At 49.0% G+C, this 22555-nt stretch overlaps 1 protein-coding gene across 1 annotated transcript in view; it reads left to right on the top strand.

The window, feature by feature from the left end:
- RNF17 (ring finger protein 17) overlaps positions 1–22555 on the top strand; it is a 2333865-nt gene that overhangs the window by 1453941 nt on the left and 857369 nt on the right. Inside the window, exon 23 of the mRNA XM_086933472.1 lies at positions 12761–12878. Within this exon, the coding sequence (XP_086789598.1) occupies positions 12761–12878 (118 nt within the window). The remainder of the gene's footprint in view (positions 1–12760; positions 12879–22555) is intronic.

The following is a 22555-nucleotide window of genomic DNA, read 5'->3' as shown; positions in this document are numbered from 1 at the left end:
AATGAAGTGGCCAACTACACTGCAGTACCCACCGCACCTTCATTGGAAATTTCCTCTTCCTTGGAGACTATAAATTAGCTATTTCATTTAGGGTCATGTTTCTGCAGCAGGTCAGACAGCACTTCGTAATATCGTTGATGACACCTTCTATATTGTAAGCAAAGATTACCCTTGCTTCCTCGTCCTACCGGACCTTGGACATTGTTGATCAACACAAATATGAACAATTCACTGCCATTGTTAGGTGACTTCATAGTCTTTTAAAGCAGTGCTTATTGACAAACTAAATTACTTGGCTCTTTCTGTGGCCATACACACAACAGCAGTCAATATCTAATGCGCCGAAAAGAATAACTCCTATATTTGAGGCATGTGAGCTGTAGATCACATGCTTTGCATAAGTCTGCCATCTAGTGTTAGGTCCTTATGTTTTCCCTTTGTTTTTGTTCGAAGAAGTCTCTTCCAGTCACGAGGTAGGTGACGACTCCTTTCGGCGATAGTGTGCAGGGGCATTGACTCCATTGTTAGATTGTTTTTTTCAGCCATAGGTTTTGTACATGAATTGCTGCGCTCCGGTTTGACAACGTTTCTCGGGTTCCCTTCAGTGCCCAATCCACTACCCTCAACTGTATTGTTTCTCGATCGCTTTTTCAATTCTCCACATATCGTATTGGTTCAAAACTTTGGTCGAAAAAAATCGTGGAGGGCTGGTGAGCCTAAACGCGTCGGATCAGCTCACAGTCTATGGAACTGACTCTATTCAAATTATGCCCCGGGTGTCGCGCTAAGTTTCCCCGCACCGACTTGCACAAAGTGAGCAACTTGTGTCTATCCCTGGAACACGACAAATAGGGCTGCGACACAAACCGATCTTTTCGATCTAAGAAGACATTCCATGACCGTCGAGCTTGAAGTCACAAAATGCATTAGCAAAACGGCTCTGCACTGGATAGCTTCAGAGAAGATTCCGACCATGAAGATTTTCACGCACAAGGAGCCGAGAAAAAGGAGGAACACATCTCTGTGTCGGAAGTGAGTGAGTACTGATACTCCTGTGCCCCATTATATGCTGAACAAAATGGCTTTGGTACTTCCTCTGCCTTCAGGCCAAGGTCACCACAGAGAAAAGGTTTCGAATGCCCCGTCTTCGGTCCTGGCACAGAAACTTACACCAAAGCCTTCCAGCTCGGCCCCGTTCCAGCACCAAGCCGAAACCTACTGCACGCAAATACAAACATGTCATAGTGACCATCCCTTCGGCACTGAAACCTAAATCTTCGAGGCCGAAACCTTCGACACCAAACATTACGGCACCGAAAGACAAGACACCTCCTCTTTCATCTAAGGAGTCTTGTTTCAACGAACCGCCTTTCACCATGGACACGAAACAGAAAGAACTGGCGATTTATCCCAAAACTGGACATATTCATGTAGAAGTACCAGTTAAAAGGAAACCAGAGATACAGGAAGATTACCACATTCAACTTGAAAAGGGAAAATGTTAGTACTAATCCTTCTCCTCCTCCTATCACACCTCCTTCCCCACCTAACCCAAATTTATTATTTACACCTACAAATTCACCACAACCACAGTAAACTGATCACCAAGATGGGGATGGGGATAGGGATCTCCCAGAGGATATTACTCCTGATCCATGGGAAGACTACAATACAGATCCTAACACAGATAATGACCCAGATCTATACCCTTCTAAACCCTCTCCACCTGACGACAATCATAGCTGCCAAGTTTTCAGATTGCTATTTGTGACATTTCCGTGAAATTATAAGTGACATTTCAACAACTATGAGTGACATTTTCTAGCGCGCAAACTCAAGCAATTAAAACAAACGTATAAATATTTGAAATTACACCCATTTGAGCAAGGAGATACTCGAAGAAGTTCGTGAAATTGCTATAGAGCACCAGAAGTGGAAGGGCACTAACCGGAGACAGACTGTGTGACTGCAGTTCTCAGTAACAGAGGGCAGGTAGGAACTTCATTGGTCGTCATGTCTGCTTCTTTAATTTGTGGCTTGTCCCTTCATTGGGTGTATCAGGAATCTGAAAGAAACAGGTTAGTGTTAGATTCCTTACCTTAGAATATCCCCAGGTGTCAGACTGGATCCTGAAAGTTTTGCGTAGCAGTACCCCTGCGCGTCGGTAGGCGTCGTCTGTGGCTCCGCGTCCGTCGTTGGCGCCGGGATGACGTCGTCTGAGTACTTAGATGCTGCCCTCGCGCTGACGTCAGTTCTTCTTTTTTCTGCGCCAGCAAGCGCAGATCCGGAAAAAGCAGTACTTCTTAGTCACTTTTTGACTACGTTTTTCAATTCTTTTTGCATCCTTTTTTGAGTCGTGGACTCTCGGTGCCTGTAGGGATGCCCGGGTTCAAACCCTGTGCCGATTGTAACCGCCTGATGTCGGTTACTGACCCCCACCGTCGGTGCCTGTATTGCCTTGGGGCTGACCATGACGACAAGTTGTGCCCCGACTGCCGGGGCTTGACGACGAAGGCTAGGCGGGAGCGGTCCCGTAAGCGCCTCGAGGTCCGGAAGTCGGCCCGCGCCGATCATGGTCTAGGTCGAGGAGGAGGCCGAAGGACCGATCGCCGGGCCACAGTCGTCGCAGCTGGGCGAGTCAACACCATTCGTCGGGCTCCAAGTCCTCAGGTAAGAGGCACATGAAGTTGAAGAGACAACATCGCTCTTCCGACTCCCCCCGACGCTCGCACGATGCAGCCGGGGGTTTGGGCAACGCCGCCCACGCGGCTCCACCGGAGCCGCAGGCCCCACTGCCAGCTCCATACCCGCCGGTCCCTGGGCTGAACGCGACACCGGAGGAGATTGATGCCTTCCTCATGGCCATGAGGTTGTTCTCCCCTCTGTCGGGTCCCGCTGTGATGCCTTTGGGCCCCGCTGCCCCGTTTGGGAACCCAAGCGGGCCGGTTGCTTCGGCGCCGTCGGGTGCTTCGACCCCGGTGCCGTCGGGTGCTTCGACCCCGGTGCCGTCGACGACTTCGGTCCTGACGCCGCAAGGCCCCACCGGATCCGGGTTGTTGCTGGTCGACCTTACGACCCCTCCGGCGGCGCCGATCCCCAGGGTGTTGCCCCCGACGCCGTCCCCGGACAACGACGCCCCTGGTCCCTCCCTCCCTCGGTCCAGATCCGGCGTTGGACCAGCGTCGCTCGACGCCTCATTCAACGCCGAGAGAAGAGCAATTCTTCTATGATCCAGCCCCATCCTTTGCACCTGACTATCAGGAGATGGGAGGCGAGGAGGATTGGGAGGGGTCTGAGGACCCTCTGGCACGGGAGTGCCAGTCTTATCCGGACTGGGCAGTTGAGCTAGGGGAGGCCAGTGGTCTGGACACTTCGCCCGACACTGGATTTGTTTCTCCTCCTACCGTGGCTACGGAGGAGGGGGCTGCTTACAGCGTGGTGTTGACGAGGGCGGCCAAGGCCTTGGCTCTTGAGCTTCCCAGTTGCGGCCGTGAGGACTAACCTCCTCACTGAGGTCCTTAAACCGCAGGCACGCTCTTCGGAGCCTCTTCTGCCGTTTAATGAGGCCCTTACTGACGTTCTGTTGGACAACTGGTCCAGGACCGCTACAGGCCCCCCTGTAGAACGGAACGTGGCCAGACATCACTGCAACGGCCCCGGGCTACCCTAGCTTCCTGTCCACTCACCCCACCCCGAGAGCCTGGTTATCCAGGCCTCTAACTCCCAGTCTGCATTCCCGTCTGCTCCACCTGATCGGGAATCCAAAAGGTATGAGCAGTTCGGTAAGAAGCTGTTCTTACTTAGTTTGGGGTTGCGGTCGGTCAACACCGCTTGCCTTTTGGGCCGTTCTACCCAATCTCTGTGGGACATGGTCGCCGATGTGCTGCCAGATTGCCCGGAGGAGGCCCGGGTAAAACTCGCTCAAGCCCTTGCGGAAGGGCACGATGCAGCACGGTACTCTATTCGATGTGGGCTGGAAACCACGGACTCGCTGAGCAGGGCGATTTCCACGACGGTGGCGGTTTGCCGCCACGCCTGGCTGAGGACCGACAACTTTTCGGCTGATATCCAGAACTCACTCATGGACATGCCGTTTGATGGCCGTTGCTTCTTTGTCGACTAGGCAGACAGTGCGCGTGAGCGTTTCAAGGACTCCAGGGCTACGGCCAAGTCCTTGGGCCTGTCGGGCCAGCACCAACAAACTTTTGCCTTTTGCTCCTTTCGTGGACCCTGGTAACCGCTGTGGCGGTGCAAGGGGACGTCGGCGAGGCCAGTCCACATCCGCCTCAAAGCCTTCCTAGTCTGAGCTTTCAGGCCCATTTGATGCCAGTGAGGGGCAGGGTTCGCCATCACCTCCTCCACTGGCGCACCATCACATCGGACAAGTGGGTGCTGCAAATCGTCCAAAGAGGCTACTCCCTCCCCTTCGAGGCGACCCCTCCAGCCATGCCAACGCAGTACCAGCCCGTGTCAGGAGATCACTTGTAACTTCTGCAAGAGGAAGTTATGGCCCTCTTGGCCAAGGGGGCCATCAAGCGCGTTCCTGGGCCAGAAGTAGGCTGTGGTTATTACTCCCACTACTTTCTGGTTCCCAAGAAGGGCAAAGGGGGCCTACGTCTATCTTGGACCTGCGGAACGTCAACAGCTTCCTCCGGAAGGAGAAGTTCAAGATGCTGACTTTGGCTCAGGTCAATCAATCAATCAATCAATGCATTTATATAGCTCACTACTCACCCAGAGGGTCTCAAGGCGCTAGGGGAGGGGGGTCCACTACTGCTCGAACAGCCAGGTCTTGAGTTGCTTCCTGAAGGCGAGGTGGTCCTGGGTCAGGCGGAGGTGGGTCGGGATGGAGTTCCATGTCTTGGCGGCGAGGTAGGAGAAGGACCGTCCCCCTGTGGTGGCTCTTCGGATGCGGTGGACGGCGGCGAGGGCGTGGCTGGTCGATCGAAGCTGGCGTTTGGGAGCGTAGAAGTTGAGGCGGCTGTTGAGGTATCCTGGGCCTTGGTTGTGTAGGGCTTTGTGTGCGGGGGTGAGGAGTCGGAAGGTGATTCTCTTGTTGACCTGGAGCCAGTGCAGGTCTCTCAGGTGTCCGGAGATGTGGCTGCGACGGGGGATGTCCAGGATGAGTCGTGCTGAGGCGTTCTGGATCCGCTGGAGTCTCTTCTGGAGTTTGGCGGTGGTTCCGGCGTAGAGGGAGTTGCCGTAGTCCAGACGGCTGGTGACGAGGGCCTGGGTGACCGTCTTCCTGGTCACGGTGGGGATCCACCGGAAGATCTTCCGTAGCATGCGCAGGATGTTGAAGCACGACGAGGAGACAGCGTTGACTTGTATGGTCATGGAGAGGGAGGAGTCCAGGATGAAGCCCAGGTTGCGTGCGTGGTCTGTTGGTTTGGGTGCGCTGCCTAGGGCGGGGGGCCACCAGGAGTCGTCCCAGGCGGAGGGGGAGGATCCCAGGATGAGGACTTCCGTCTTGTCCGGGTTCTAAGCTGCCCTAGACCCAGAGGACTGGATGGTAGCGTTGGACTTGCAGGACGCATATTTTCACATCCCCGTCCTGCCGGCCCACTGGCGTTACCTGCGGTTCACGGTAGGCAGCGAGCACTTCCAGTTTACAGTGCTCCCCTTCTGCAATCGGCGCAGTTTCGGGTTTATCCTCCCGAACAGCGTGTTCAGGATATTTAGAGTTTGATTTCGATCTTTCAGCCTTTATCCTGAGTCTGGATCAGGTTGACGCTGCGGCTTCTTGGGCTGATGGCCTCCTGCTTCCTTCTGGTGCATCACGCAGGATGGCCGATGCGGGCTCTGCAGTGGGAACTGAAGTTTCAGTGGGCCCAGCATCAGGGCAACCTGTCCGACCACGTCCTGATCTCGGAGGGCACTGCGAGACAGTTGCAGTGGTGGCTCACGGACTGTGATTGGGTCAGCGGCAGATTCCACTCCCTACCCCAACCGGAGCACGTACTAGTGACGGATGCGTCCCTCCTGGGCTGGGGGGGCCACATGGGAGAGGCGGAGATCAGAGGCCTCTGGTCTCCAGCGGAGTCCCGGCTCCATATCAACCTTCTGGAGCTGCGGGCGATCCGACTTACACAGAAGGCATTCCCTCCCTCTGTCCGGGGAAGTGTAGTGCAGGTGTTCACGGACAACACCACCACCATGGGGTACTGCACCATATGGGGCGGGGTGGGGTCGTGGAACCTTTGCCAGGAGGCTCTGCACCTCTGGCAGGGGCTGGAACACCAGGGTGTTACCCTGGTGATTCAACACCTAGCAGGTTCCCTGAACGCCAGGGAGGACGAACTCAGCCGCCGGTGCATGATGGATCACGAATGGCGTCTGAACTCTGACGTGGGGCAAGGTCTCTTTCAGCAGTGGGGAGAGCCTTGGTTAGATCTATTCGCCACCAAAGAGAAAGCGCAATGTCATCAGTTCTGCGCGTTGAATTTTCCAAGGCGGCACTCGCTCGGAGATGCTTTTCGTCGTGAGTGGAGCTGCGGCCTATTGTATGCCTTTCCGCCTATACCACTTCTGCCCAGAGTGCTGAAGAAGATCAGGCGCGACAGGGCCCAAGTCATCCTTGTGGCTCCGGACTGGGCACGAAGATACTGGTATCCCGAGCTACTCAGCATGTCAGTGGATCCCTGATTCGTCTGCCTCTTCAGGAGGACCTTCTGTCGCAGCAGCAGGGGACGGTCCTCCACCCGAACCTGTAGAGTTTCCACCATCATGCGTGGAGATTGAGCGGCGACAATTGAGGCAATTTGACTTGCCTCCTGAAGTCTGTGATGTGATTCTGGCAGCCAGGCGTCCCTCCACAAAATCGGTATACACCTGCAGGTGGAACAAATTTGTGGCATGGTGCACAGCAAAGGCTGTGGATCCCCTTTCTGTCCCCCTTTCAGAGGTTCTCCTCTTTCTTCTTTCTCTTGCCCAGCAGGACTTTGCTCTGGGCACTATCAAAGGCTACCTCTCTGCCATTTCAACCTTCTTGAGGCTTCCTGATCAGCCTTTTCTTTTCAAGTCCCCTTTTGTAATCGATTCTTGAAGCGCATCACTCACATGTTTCCTCCTGTTCCTTTCGTGATGCCTCTGTGGGACTTGAACCTTGTTCTGACTTATTTGATGTGAGCTCCTTTCGAGCCACTTCACAATTTCCCTCTTCGTCTTCTAACTCTTAAGACTGCTTTCTTGGTTGCCATCACCTTTGCCAGGATAGTGAGTGAGCTCTAGGCTCTATCTTCTCAACCTCCTTTCCTCTCTGTCCATCCGGACAAAGTTGTCTTTAGAACGCGTCCCTCTTTCCTGCCCAAGGTAGTCACAGCCTTCCACATCGGGCAGTCCATCACCTTGCCCACCTTCTTTCTGCTTCCGCATCCCTCGGAAGAGGAAGAGAGGCTCCACCGTCTGGACCCAAAACGTGCACTCTCATTCTACCTGGACCGCGCACGCCAGGTCCGGGTGGACGACCAGCTCTTTGTTGGTTACGTGGGCGCTAAGAAGGGACGGGCGGTGCACAAAGGAACCATTTCTCGATGGGTCGTTTTGTTCATCATGGCTTGTTATTCAATGGCTAAAAATCAGCCTCATGTGGGGCTGCGTGCCTCTGAGAAGTTGGCCTGATATGTAATGTTCACTATTCTAGTGAACACTTTGTATCAGTCCAAACAACCCTTATGGTGATTGGTTGTAAGTCAACCTTATAGACCAGCTCTCCTAGTAGCGTGGATACGAGCAGTCTTCGGGCTAAACTCTAGAGGGCGTGTTAAGCCAGCTGTTATACCATCACATATACCCCTTGAACACCAAGTGAAAGGACACCACACAAGTGTTATGAAAATAAACAGTGTATTTATGTAGATCACAACAGCCCTGTACTCTTTATGAGGACAGGGTACTAAGCACACAACAAAACTCTTACGAAAATACCTTAAGTTGCACAATTTACACAAATGCCCGAGGGGCACGGAAAACCATATACTACAAAAGTGGAATGCGAAATTACTAGCAGGTAAGTACTGGACTAATAGGCTTTGGAATCGCTAGGACTACGTTACTGAACCTTCAGATTACTAGTAGGAGGCCTAGGGGACTCGGGTGCAAAGTGTGCACTCTCACGCGGGATGCGGGACAAAGTCTATGGGAGCTAGTAAAAGCAAAGTTAGTGTTCTCGGGCGAACCCGACTAGATAGGCTGAAAAACGAAAAGGATCTGGACCCTTGGATAGTGAGGCTATGCTGGGGCACCGAAATGCCGAAGTTACCTAGCCCAGGGGCTGCAGCTGCATAGGTCTGAAAAGACGTCGGGAATCCTCGTTGCAGTCTATGGAGCCTGAAGAAAGAAGTTGCTGGCAGGCGACCAGTGAAGATTGTTCGATGGATCCAAGCCTGGATCGAAGATGGATGACACCTGAAAGCAGAGGGGACCAAGTTCTTAATCACTACCCAGTGATTGTGTGGGCACCAGGATGGCACCGGGCGAAGTCACCTTGACCAGGTGAGTGGGCGACGCTGGGCTCTGCAGTCTCACGGACCAGGAGGCGTTGTCGGCGACCAGGATGGAGGTGCGAGCTGTCCCACGATGGTTGATGCTGTCGACGACGCTGGACCCAGGATTGGGGCAACAAGTCTTGGCAAATTCAAGTCCACGCGGTGGACTCAAGATGGCGTCTGGAGTGGACCAGGAGGGTCCGGGGTGCTCCTCTTTTGGAAGGGAGCAAGGGCCAGTCTGGAGCAACCAGACCAGCAGCGGTGATGTCGTCGGGCGTCGTTAGGAAGGCCACAAGCCAGCGGGCTAGTAGCCAAACAACGCGGTGAGCAGCAAAAAGCAGAAGGGCCCCACGCAGATCTCGTGGATGCTGGGGGGCTGGTCTTCGGTGCTGGAGCTGCTCAGGGTCGGGGCTTCTCGGACCCCAAAGCACTCACCAGAGGATCCCTCGGCGGTCGTGCTGGATAGAAGTCGTGCAGTTCTGATGATGGCCGGTCCCTCGAGGTCTCGTCGCACCTACGGTTCTCAGCATAGCTGTAGAGGTAGGTAAAGGTCAGAGGTGCCAGGGAAGCCGGGTCTCGTCGTGCTGGTCGGTCGGATTCCTGAGGAAGGACGTGCAGCAAACCGCAGAGTTCTTAGATGGTGCCTGCGGATGCAGGGTGACTACTCCTTAGCCACAAGGGAGAAATCTTGAGAAGAAGTCGTGAGTTCTTTTCGTAGAAAGTAGTTTCTTGATTCAAAGATGATCTAATTTGGAAGGGTCCCCGCTCCTGCCTTTATCCTAAAGAAAGGGGTGGGTACGCGACTAGGTCCTGCCCTAGGGGTGGGACCAGGAAGGGGGGTGGTTACACCCCTCTCCCATGCCGGACTTTCCCCAGGCCAGGGGCTGGTGTGCCCCTGGAACTGGTTCTAGCCGGCAGATGCGTAGTGAGCACCGGGGTGCCACTTGCAGTCACCTTCCTGTAAAGCCCTGCCTACCCAGGATACACAAAACCCTGTCTGGGATGGTGCTAGCACCGCCCCTGACAGGAAACCCTTTGTCCAAGCTCTCCTCGCTGGAAGGACTCCCAGCAGCAGGAGGTCAGACTCGTGTCTGTGGTGGCAGCATCCATTTTGTGGAGCTGAGGCTTGAGTTAACTTTAACCGGGGTTCACAGTTACATACATGTCGTGTCCCTCTAGAAGGGTGGAATGCTAACCCCGTCGCCAGAATTGGCGAGGTGTTAGTATTCCAATTCGTATGACACCTTACTCGACATGTTTTGATAAAGCGATACCAAAGATAGCATTTAACCACGAGGATTATAATGCACTTAAGAGTATATGGTATGCGTTATCATGGAACAGCTATTAGGACTTGGTTCCGCAAGCTGCAAACGGGCTCAGCTCATGCCAGAGCACCATCCCACACGATTCCAAGCACTCTGCCTTCAGGATTGTCAAGGCCTGCCATAGGAGTGACTGATAGGAATCTGTGTGTCCATTTTTAGGGTTAGATATAGGTATACTATATCTACAGCAAAGGGTGATTACACCACCTTGCCCCAGCTGTCGTGCAGCCAGTTGTGTCTGATTTAGATGGCCATCCAGGGGTGGCATAATACATGCTTCAGCCCCTGGTAGGCCCTGGGTACACCTATGCCCTGAGTTACAGGGTCTGATAAGGTGGCCCAGTACCAATTGGAAATGTACCTAAGGTACATGGAATCCATTTTAGAGAGAGAGCAGTAGGCCTGGGGTCCTGATTGGCAGGGCCCCAGGCCAACTAAGTCGGAAAACCAGCAAAACACCAGGCAAAAAGTTGGGGGCAACCATAGTCAGGTATCCACCTTCCTACAGTGCCCATTCCACTCGGGCCACGGTGGGTACTACTGCCCTGGGTCGGGAAATCCCATTGCAGGACATCTGTCGGACAGCTACGTGGGCCTCGCTGCACACGTTCGCTAGACACTACTTCCTGGACAGCCAAGTCCGGAGAGATTGATTTTTCGGCCGTTCTTATCTCCAGGACTTTCTGGTGTGATCATTGGTTCGCAGACCCACCACCGGGGTTGGTATTGCTGGGGTATCTATTCTAAGGTAAGGAATCGAACACTAACCTGTTTCTTTCAGATGCACACCACCGGGGTTGGTATTGCTGGGGTATCTATTCTAAGGTAAGGAATCGATCACTAACCTGTTTCTTTCAGATGCACAAGTTACTTACATATGGTAACGATATATCTGTAAGAAATAGTAGTTAGTGTTAGATTCCTTACCGCCCCTCCCATCCTCCCCGTTCTGTGAACAGATATCTAGGGTTAAGGTTCTTCCCTTTGAGGGCCCTAGTTTCATGGCTCCAGTGTCGGTTTTTATCATTGCTCTGCGTTTTTGGCGCGAAAAAGCTGTGTATAAGAACTGACGTCAGCGCGCGAGGGCGGAGTCTAAGTACTCAGACGACGTCATCCCGACGACGGACGCGGAGCCGCAGACGACGCCTACCGATGTGCAGGGGTACTGCTACGCAAAACTTTCTAGATCCAGTCTGACGCCTCGGGATATTCTAAGGTAAGGAATCGAACACTAACTACTATTTTTTACAAATATATCGTTACCGAAGGTAAGTAACTTGTGCTTCGATACATTCATAGGTCATAGGAGAAAAGCCAGAGAAAGTGAATTTAACAAGTGTATGTTGGCATCCATGAATCTAAATCAGATTTGGGAATTGAGTTGCCTTTATTACACTGAAAATGCTCACAGTGGGGAAGGATTCACTTAGCAACAGTGACCTTTGGAATCTATTGCTGTAGAAATACCTATGGTTTCAAGGGTGCCAATACACCTCCAAGTCAGAGGCTCTTAACTTTTAAAGCCAAAAATCTACCTGCGCCCGCCACAAAAAGTTTTAGTGACACTACACCTGAGGAGCAGTGCTAGTTGCTGAAAAGCAACATGAACAGGCAAGGTGGCGCCATGCAGATTCTCATAAGGGCATTGCCGCCAGGGATAGATCCGATAGGCAGCACCGCGGCTAACTTAGACACTCATACCTGATGCTTGTGTGGCAGGTTGAAGGAAGACCGGTGGGGTGGGCCGGGTGGACGAAGTACTGTGCAGGGTGTGGCACTTCCAGCTCTGGCACCCCTCCGCCAGCTGAAGTCTGAGTCTGGGTCTTGTTGTAAGTTGTGGTGGGCCCTGCCGGATCGGGTCAGTTGCACAGCTGTATTTATGACTGCGATGCTGCAAGTTTATCAGGCAGCAGCAACTACTCTAAACTCAAGAACTGTCACACACTCTCACATAACTACATAACTGCCCGCTCTCCCTATAAATGTGAGTCTTTCAGAACTCACACAGACTCCTCAATGTCACAGTATTAACCATTGGCATGCATGACTACTTGACTTCACAACAGTGAAATATACGCAGCTCCGCCAGTGAGTGAATCCGGTGCTACTTTGCAGCATCGAACATCTCAACTAGCCCTCCAAAAGTCTGTTATACAGCTCTACATGCCAAGAACAGATGCATACTGGGTAAGTAGCATTTTCTTCATACTGGCACCCACTCGACCCCCCTCATTAAAGAACTCGGGAACCTCCCCTTCTTTTTCAACTCATTTTTGGCTTGCCCATCTCCTCATGAACATCAGGCCATTTTTGACCTCTCAAGCTTTGCGCTTTGTTAGTGTTATTATGGATTTATTTTTGTATGTCATTGCCCTAGACAAAAGGATGTGTAGCACAGTGGAAACCCTCCCAATGTGTACGCATGTTTGTGTTGGTATTTGTATATCATGGAGTTAACAGTTAAGCAATGCAGCACTGTACATTAGATGAAGGGTTGGTGACAATCCTAGATCATTTACATCATGTGGAGATTAAACAAATACATTTTACCTTCGTTTGGCTCATGGAGATTAAGTGATTTTTGCGCAATCGCACAGTTTAATGTCGAGCCTCAAAGCAGGAATACTTTCTCATTGAATACTCTATAGCCTGTCAACCTCAAGTTAATGTGATGTGTACCTCATGGCCTTTGTAATAGTACCGCCTCCTTACGCCAGACATACCTCACTGCATTTGAAGGTGTATGTCCATCCACATATTCCCTCAGGGTTTCTGTGAAGGTTTTTGCTTCCCTTATGGATGAAGTATTCGCTATCAAAAAATGAGAAGCTTTGTGGTTTGTAAAGGTAATTGTAAGTACACAAAAATAACACTGTTAACCCAAATGCTTTGTTTGTAATTTGACCAATTGTGATTTACTGTTCTAAAGAAAATTTATTTGCACAGGTATTTTGCAGGACAATAAGCTGTCTGTTGAACTTTATGATTCTAAATCTTTGGGAAAGTCAGCCATCAGTGTCAACAAGTTGTTAGTTGATTCTGATTTAGCCACATTTAAAGCAGGGTATGTATGCTCTTCTCATTTTTTTGCTATTGGAATCATCTGTTTCTTAAGATATGTGGTACAAATAAAGGAGTACCGAGCAATGTAAACCTCTTCCTCTATTACAGACTCACAATCAGAGTTTGTCTATATTCTGTTGTCAAATCTTATATAGTACCTCATTCTGATGTTTTTTAAATGATTGTTCCCATGAAGTTGAGTCAAGAGTTTGCATATTTGTTTATGCTATTTAATCTCGATCATGCATAAAAAACTAACTTTTAGTCTGTTGCAGGTCAATGATAGCAATCCTTACGTCTGTAGTCAACTTCCCGGTTATTTATGACAAGTTGGTCCTACAGGTTTATCACTACTGCACTGAGATGTGAAGGGGTTATCAGATCCATTTGGATGGCCTGCTGTGAGAACAGCTTCATCTGTCTGTGAGAAGTAATGAAGGAATAAATACTTAGTGACTACGTTCAGCCGTCTTCATCTGCTGCTTGCTATGAGTGCCATTTACATTTTTAATATACATACATAAATCTGGGACATGGGTTTTTCTCTGTCATTGCTTTGTTTTAAGGGTTATCATTTTGGATCAGTCTGCAAGATGCAGTAGAGTCCGACTACATTCAGAGTGGGCCAAAGTCTGGTACTTCAGGGAAGTATATAGTGTTTAGACTGCAGCGGGGCCTCTTCACACAGCACTTGATTTATTGAGCTCAAGACTGGAGCTAGAAGATTAAGCACTGCCATCACACAAACAGATGAGGATGTTTCGCCAACCTTTGTATCGGCAATTGCTTTGGTGGATTAATGGAGATACGTTGAACAACAAGAGAGAGGGATCAAGGCACTCTTAAACACCCTGTAAATCAATATATAACAACGAAATAGTGACTTATAAATGCAACCTAAGAACGGTTGCTATAAGCAACAAAGGATAAAGAGACACAAACCAGTGTTTGTAAACAGATCCCTCACTCATCGACCTAGTCAGTGACATGCTTCATCATAGGGTTCCACCAGAGAAGCCAAATGCTTCCCTGGTGTACTTCTACGCCTGATTTACAGCGGAGCAGGATGTTCAAAAGCGTGCGTGCGTAGGTGACAAAAGGTGAAAAAGTGAAGTTAAAAGATGTTTAGTACTGGCCTATCAACAATTTTATTAAAGGCCGACCAAAGACCATTAAAAAAGTGAGACGGGTGTGATCTAGTTCTATAAAGTAGCTAGTAACATCCGATTTGGGTGTCTGGGAATGGTCAACATGTTTCTGCTTTTAAGTGCTATTAGCAAAGCATTCGTCAGGACCTATAAAATTCCACGGCTGTATGCGCTCGCTTAGGCGGACCCTAACCTGTGTAACAGTTCAGTTTGGTACAACTCACGGTTATACCAAGAAGGTCTTGTATGGATTTGTAGACCTGTGAAACCTGAAAAAGAAGGGAAACAAGGGCATACATATAGTTTAGCCATAAGTCCATTGTAAATACAAAAACGCAGGTTGGTGAAAAACATACTGGAAGCGATAGCCAATGCTGGGAATATGTCTTATCTTTAATAACAAAGGGCCTATTTTGGCAGTGTTTCTAAAGCCAGTACCGTATCCAAGAATAGCATATATTAAGCGTACCACACGGTAAGGCATATTAACCCTATTGGGCATGAAGAAAGTTTTTTCAAAAAGCTCTAAAGTGTAATTCAAAGCTTGAAAAAGGAGAGTATTAATTTACAGAAATCACTTGATGCAATACGGAATGAGTAAATACGATAGTCACAACAATGGAAAGAGAAAAAAAGGCTTACGTAAAAACGTGAAGTCAGTTACTTCATGGGACCGGCAGGGAGGGGGAACAAACACCCGGGCATCTGAAGAAAAGCGGAGACAATACTCAGTCAAAATTCGGGTGGTGCCTTTTACCCCAAGTGTAGGGTAACCCCTCCCGTTTGCGAACTGACTTCCCGTCTTGTGTGTTCCTACGATGCGCCTAATCGGGTCCTCCCTGGCCTGCATATTACCGGTTAGTGGGACTTCCGGATACAAATGCCGCTCCACGAACACGTCACTATGTGAAATGGCATGTAACGCGAGCTAGGGGGCCTGGCAGCACGTAGACATCTAGAACGCTGCCTCGTTTTAAGTTTTTAGTATAAAACTATATTGACAAGGAAACCCTCGTGAGAATGGGACCGTAACCATAGACCCACGAGTATGCATTTGGTCAAAAACCATATCTAATAAATTACTCTGAGGTGCAAAATCATATCACTACGTATAAAGTAAACATAGATGCACCCATTTGGTTCAAATAAAGTACGACCAGTAGCTATGCTTAGGCATGTAGAACACTGCTGTAGGAGAGTAGGGACTGCTTTCCTATGATCACCCCACTTTTTGCTTTTTGCTTCACTGGTTTTCGACTTAATGTGGCTGTGGGCCTGCTAATCAGACCCACAGCCCAGCTGTACTCTCGCTAAATTCACTCCAATGCACTCTAGGTGCATTACCAATTGGCTACTGGATCACCTTATGAGCCCCTGTACAATGTACCATAGGTACACAGGGCATAGGTGCATCCAAGGCCTACCAGGGGCTGCAGCATATCTTTTGCCATCCCTGGCTGGCCATCCAAACTGACCCAACTGGCTGATCACTCAGCTGGGGCAAGGTTGTGTAATCACCCCTTGCTTAGATACAGTATTTCTATATCTAACCTTATATCTAGACACATATACACCTATAAGTCACTCCTAAGGCAGGCCTTAACAAACCTGGAGGCAGAGTGCTTGGTTTTATGTGAGATGGTGCTCTAGCATGAGCTGAGCCTGTCTGCAGCTTTCAGAACAATGTCCTTTAGCTGTCCTTGGATATTGCCATACCATATACTCTTGAGTGCATTATAATCCTCGCGGTTACATGCTAACTATGGTTTTGCTTTATCAAAACATGCCGAGTAAGGTGTCATACGAATTGGAATACTACCCCCTCGCCAGTCCTGGCGACGGGGGTAGCATACCACCCTTCTAGAGGGAGAAGACATCATGTTCCTACTATTCCCGTTAAAGTTAACCAGAGCTCCAGCTTCACAAAATGGACGCTGCTGCCACAGACACAAGTCTGACCTCCTGCTGCTGGGAGTCCTTCCAGCGAGGGAGGCTTGGACAATAAGTTTCCTGCCTTGGGAGGTGCTAGCACCACCCCAGACAGGACTTTGTGTATTGGGACAGGGAGGGCTGAAAGGATTGAGACACTGCCTTGAGCACACAAGGTGTCCCATGCATATGCTAGTTCATACCGGTGCTGGGGCTTCTCCGCCCCAGCTCTGGCGCGAAACTGGACAAAGGGAAAGGGGTGTAACCACCCCCTTCCTTGGTCACACCCATAGGAGGGACCTAGCAGGTAATCCAGCCCCTAAGATTGGTATATAGGTAGGAGCTGAGTCACTAGGACTTTAGATTATCCTGACTGAAACTCTGAAACGAAACTCTGGACCTTCATCACTCTACTTTGAAAGAAGACGACTGAAGAATTTCCCTTGTGGTCAAGGAGTGACCACCCTGCACAAGCAGGCACCATCCAGCGATCGACTTGCTTTGCTGCCGCCTCCCACCGAAGCCCGAGCCCAGAGCCTGACAAGAACCGGATTCCCAGACATCCAACAGCCTGATCCACAGTCCCTGCAAAGCTGAGACCCGTGGAGGCGACGTGAGACGAGGGACCGGCCATCTTGAAAAGTCTGTGACCTGCTAATTCTGCAGCCCCCGAGGTCCCCTCGAAACTGTGCATTGGGGATTGAGAATCCCCAGCTCCGAGCAGCATCTGCACCGAAGATCAGCCCTGCACACTCCACGAGTTCTGCGTGGGGCCCTATTGCATTTTCCTGCTCGACGCTCCTTCGCGGTCACTTGCCCGCTGGCTAGTGGCCATCTTGGCGACGAATCTTTGATTTTCCACCGCTGGTCTGGTTGCTCCAGACAGGCCCTTGCTTCCCTCAAAAGAAGCAGCCCCTCAGACCTTGCTGGTCTGAGTAAGAAGCCGACATCGTATCCTGCGTGGGTTGCCTTTACCAATGCTTGTTGCCTCCAATCTTGAAGCCGACAGCGAGAGCCTTCGTGGGACAGTCCGTGCCTGACACCTGGTCGTCGTCGATGACTCCTGGTCCACGTGGCTGCAGAGACGAGCTTCCCATCAGCACCTGATCGCATCCCGACATCGCCTAGTTCCGTCCTGGTTCCATCCTGGTCACTGGCTAGTGACCCAGACTCTGTCCCCTCTGCTTTTAGGTCTTCTACATCTTCGATCCACCCTTGGATCCAACCGGACTCTTCTCTCCTGGTCGCCTGCAGCATCTTTACTCCAAGGCTCCATAGATCTCCACGACGAAACCCGACACACTTTTGGACCTATGCACCCCCTTCCTGTGGGTTAGGTAACACGAGTACTACAGTGCTCCTGTAGAGGTTTACATCCCTACTGTCATAGTTCCCAGTGGATAAGTTCTAGTCCAGTCGGAAGATTGCTTTTACTTGACTCCTGAGGCTTGAGCCGGGAGGCTGCTTATTTTAAAATTGCTTCGCATTTGTCACGAATTTCCCGTGTGTCCTCTCCCTTCCCCCTGCACAGATCTAAATAGTGTTTGCACTGAATTACGAGTGTTTGTTTTATTGACACACTAGCGCCGAATCCTAAACTTTTTCGGAACTCTAGCTAAACAACTGCATACTTACCAGCCCTGGGGACGCGGTCGACTCTATAACCGCTACCAGACAGGACTAGGACAGTTAGAGAGTCAGGCAGCGGCCATCTTTGTGAGGGCTCGCGCTGCACGTCGCGCTTTCGAGCGCTTAAAACCAGGATAGGCTTGTGGAAATCCTGATTGCTTTTACTTGACTCCTGAGGCTTGAGCCGGGAGGCTGCCTATTTTAAAATTGCTTCGCATTTGTCACGAATTTCCCGTGTGTCCTCTCCCTTCCCCCTGCACAGATCTAAATAGTGTTTGCACTGAATTACGAGTGTTTGTTTTATTGACACACTAGCGCCGAATCCTGAAAATAACTTTTTCGGAACTCTAGCTAAACAACTGCATACTTACCAGCCCTGGGGACGCGGTCGACTCTATAACCGCTACCAGACAGGACTAGGACAGTTAGAGAGTCAGGCAGCGGCCATCTTTGTGAGGGCTCGCGCTGCACGTCGCGCTTCCGAGCGCTTAAAACCAGGATAGGCTTGTGGAAATCCTGATTGCTTTTACTTGACTCCTGAGGCTTGAGCCGGGAGGCTGCTTATTTTAAAATTGCTTCGCATTTGTCACGAATTTCCCGTGTGTCCTCTCCCTTCCCCCTGCACAGATCTAAATAGTGTTTGCACTGAATTACGAGTGTTTGTTTTATTGACACACTAGCGCCGAATCCTGAAAATAACTTTTTCGGAACTCTAGCTAAACAACTGCATACTTACCAGCCCTGGGGACGCGGTCGACTCGATAACCGCTACCAGACAGGACTAGGACAGTTAGAGAGTCAGGCAGCGGCCATCTTTGTGAGGGCTCGCGCTGCACGTCGCGCTTCCGAGCGCTTAATTCCAGACGTTTATGGCTCCGCGCAGCGGACGCGCATTGCGGGCGCGCCGATCGCGCGCCGGAGTCAAGCCAGAGTCCTGCCCGTCCGCGAACGACCGGGGCACGGGGCAGGACTCTCTGGATCCACTGACTTAGCTCTGGTAACTAATAGGGCGAACTTTCAACAACGTATCCACTATACACGCGACACTCTACTAGAAATTGGTAAGACCCCTACTAAATCCTGCTGGCACTCCGCGGACCCGAACGCGCTTCCATCACTATGTACTACATGTAATCATATATTTCAGAATGTTCCATACTGCAATCCCCATGTGCCTAATCTAAAATTGATGTTATTAAACTGTAGATCCATGATAAAACATAAATTAGAACTACGTGATCTACTACAGAAACAAGACTTCGATGTTATGTTTCTCACTGAAACTTGGTTAGAGGAATCTTCATCCCCCGATATATTAGAGACAGTCCCCCTGAATTACAGCTTATTGAGAATCGACAGACCTAAACAGCGGGGTGGAGGTCTTGCAATGATTTTCAAAAAGGATTTGGAATGCACCCTCACTAATACAGCCATTGTTAACAGTGAAAGTGGAACTTTCTCTATAAAAGTTAATCCGTTTATGACCATTACTGGTCTGCTTATATATCGGCCCCCGGGCAATGCTACTTCTTTCTGTAACCAGCTCTTAGAAACAGCAACGCAACTAGCCATAAAATATAACAACTTCATGCTTCTAGGTGATTTGAATCCTCACTTTGAAGACACTCATGCTAAGGAAGCCCAATTACTTAAGACAGCTCTCCACGCACTGGGAATAACACTGCTTTCTACCGCTCCCACACATCAACATGGTCACCTTCTTGACCCTGTCTTTGCCACCTGGGAAGGTGTCGAAATTCATCCCCCCGTCCCAATAATATGGTCAGATCACTATATGATTACTTTTAATATACCTATCAATAAAACTACAAATAGTATAAACAAACCCCTATACAACAAGGGTCGTAACTGGAAAAATTATACCCCTGAACGTTTTATCAACGAACTAAAAATGCATCCCCCACCTACAGGACAGTCCCTACAAGACACCTGGAACAAATATGAATTATGGCTGAGCATGGCACTAGATAAAATTGCCCCATGGACTTCCAAGCCCCCAGTTAGGAGAACTAAATCTGAACCTTGGTTTTCAGAAAAATTAAAAACAGCTAAAGCCCGCTGTAAAGTGATTGAAAGAAAATGGAGAAAAAATTATTCTACTGAACTTAAGGAAACCTATAAACTGGAACTAAAATCTTACCAGAGATTAATAAGAGAGGAAAAAAGTCTATTCTATCAAAGCAGAATCGAAGAAGCCACCAATCCCACAAAAGAACTATTCCGGCTCTATAAGGAACTTACAGATACCTCCAGACTAGATATCCAAGACACATATTCAAACAAATTATGCGAACAAATAGCGGATTTCTTTGTCCAAAAAGTAGAGAAAATTCACGCTACCTTTCCCATCCCCTCTACATCTGGAAAGGAAACGACGTCCCCCTCTCAAAATACCTTTCTTACCCAATTTAATACACCTGACAAAGATAACCTGTCTAGCATAATTACCAGTATCCACTCTGGCTCCCCCAATGATGTGTGCCCTATAGAAAAAAGCAAGGATATCATGGACCACATCCTACTGGAGCAAATAAGTCATATGATAACCCTCTCTTTTAAAGAATGCTATGTTCCGGAATCGTGGAAAACTGCTCAAGTTATTCCTCTCAAAAAAAAGCCCAACATATCAATTACCCAATTTCAAAATCTTAGGCCAATCTCCCTCTTACCACAATGTGCCAAGATAATTGAAAAAGTAGTAAACAAACAACTGACGGCTTTTTTAGAATCAGAAAATGTACTCCACCCCACTCAATCCGGCTTTAGATCCAACTATTCTACGGAATCAGCTGTTTTGTATTCCACAGAATACATTCGCAAAATGGTGGACGAGGGTGAGACAGCAGCGTTGGTCATGCTAGACTTAAGCGCAGCTTTTGATACTGTGCTACATGCCACGCTGCTGTCCCGTCTCTCAGACATCGGAGTGAAAGACCAAGCTCTGGCATGGTTTAAATCTTTCCTCACAAAAAGATCTTTTCAGATATACTGCCCACCCTTTAAATCATCTTCTCGAGACGTGAGCTATGGGGTTCCACAGGGCTCTAGTTTGAGCCCCACACTGTTTAATATCTATATGGAACCCTTGGCTCAGGTCGTAGAGAAATTTGGGGTGGGCATTGTCAGTTACGCCGATGACACCCAGCTCATGTTTAAACTCACTCCTGACACCGAGAAATATGCCTCCAATTTCTCAGAATGCATGGCTGCTGTAGCCATGTGGATGGATAACAACTGCCTCCGGCTGAATGGAGATAAAACAGAGGTGTTGGTAGTAGGAAATAAAACCTCTCTATGGTCGCAGGCGTGGTGGCCCACTACATTGGGCGATTTTCCACACCCTGTAGAAAAGGTGAAAAACCTTGGGATTATGATCGACTCTGATTTGTCAGGAAAATCCCAAGTTAACAAAATAATAGGCAAATGCATTGGTACGCTAAGAATTTTAAGAAAAATCATTGATCTCATCCCTATAGAAGCTAGAAAAACCATTGTACATGCGCTTATTACACCTCATTTGGATTATGGGAATGTCCTCTTATTAGGACTAAACCAAAAACATCTTCACCAGCTTCAATGCTTACAAAATGTGGCCGCACGCATGGTACTGGGTCTTCCCAAAAGAACATCTGCCAAGGCGGCCTTATCCAAATTGCACTGGCTCCCTGTTAGGGAAAGAATCCAATTCAAGAGCCTTTGCTATGCCCATAAAATTGCCCATAACAAAGGTCCCACCTATCTAAGAGATCTTCTCACTATCCACCGACCAACCAGAGACCTTAGGTCCTCAGGAATGTCACAATTCAAAATCCCACGTGTCTACAGAGCAAAAATAGGTGGCCGCTCCTTTCGCTATCTTGGAGTAAAACATTGGAATGCTCTACCTGTTCATTTAAGAATGGAACCCTCAGAGACTCTTTTCAGAGCTAAACTTAAAACCCACCTTTTTCCTCAATAACTGTTTTTTCGGCCCGACTCTTATCTCTTCTCTGTGAGTTTTGTTGGCAATTAGCGCGGGGATACACAGTTGTGCAGCCATGCGCTTTACAAATCTTTTATTATTATTATTATTATTATTATTAAGACTCCCAAATCTTTAACTTTGGGATTTTTACGCACCCATTGACTTCAATGTGTAAACGCGTGTGCCTTTGAACACTGCATACACATCCCGTGGGCTTCCTGCTCCCTAACCATTGTTAGTACAGTGTAGCCCCAGCGATTCCCCAGGCCCTAGGCCTTACCATTGTTCATGACGTGGTACTCATACCACTTTATTAGTATATTGTTTAGCGGGCCACCCCGGCATATCCATATTTGTGCAACTTTTGTCTATTCTATTAAGTTACTTGTTTTGTGCTTGTGCTTCTGTGCTCATAAAGAGTTCAGGGGTTTGTTTAGAAATAAAATACATATATATTTTCAATCTATATCCTGTGTGGTGTTCTTTCATTTGGTATTTAAGGGATTGCATATGGTAAAACAGCTGGCTTTACATGCCCTCTTGAGTTTAACCTAAGACTGCTTTGTCAATTCTACCTCTAGGATAGCTGGTCTATAAGGTTGACTTTAAAACCATCACCGTAAGGGTTGTTTGGACTGGTACAAGGTGCTCACTAGAATAGTGAACACCATATACCAGGCCAACTTCTCACATTGGTGTGCAGCGGGTGGGATTTGAGCTTGCTGTTGTTTTACCAATTGTAATCTTTGCAATATCATTTGAAAGATCATACAGGTACCTTTAGGTACATATAAAACAAGTTTAGAATACTTAAGTTCTACTGAACTTAGTTGTTGTATAGCAAAGGGCCTAGCAGAACCTGACTACAACTCCTAGAGATGTTTAGTAGGTAAACACTCAGTGTAGGTAAGTGCACCACTTACACCTCACTAGATCAATGTCTGGCACAGGAGAGCCCAGCGGACTCCAACCTGTGGAAGGTACCCT

This window comes from Lissotriton vulgaris, chromosome 8, assembly GCF_964263255.1.
Source record: "Lissotriton vulgaris chromosome 8, aLisVul1.2, whole genome shotgun sequence".
NCBI lineage: Eukaryota > Metazoa > Chordata > Amphibia > Caudata > Salamandridae > Lissotriton > Lissotriton vulgaris.
This window is presented reverse-complemented; position numbering and strand designations above follow the sequence as displayed.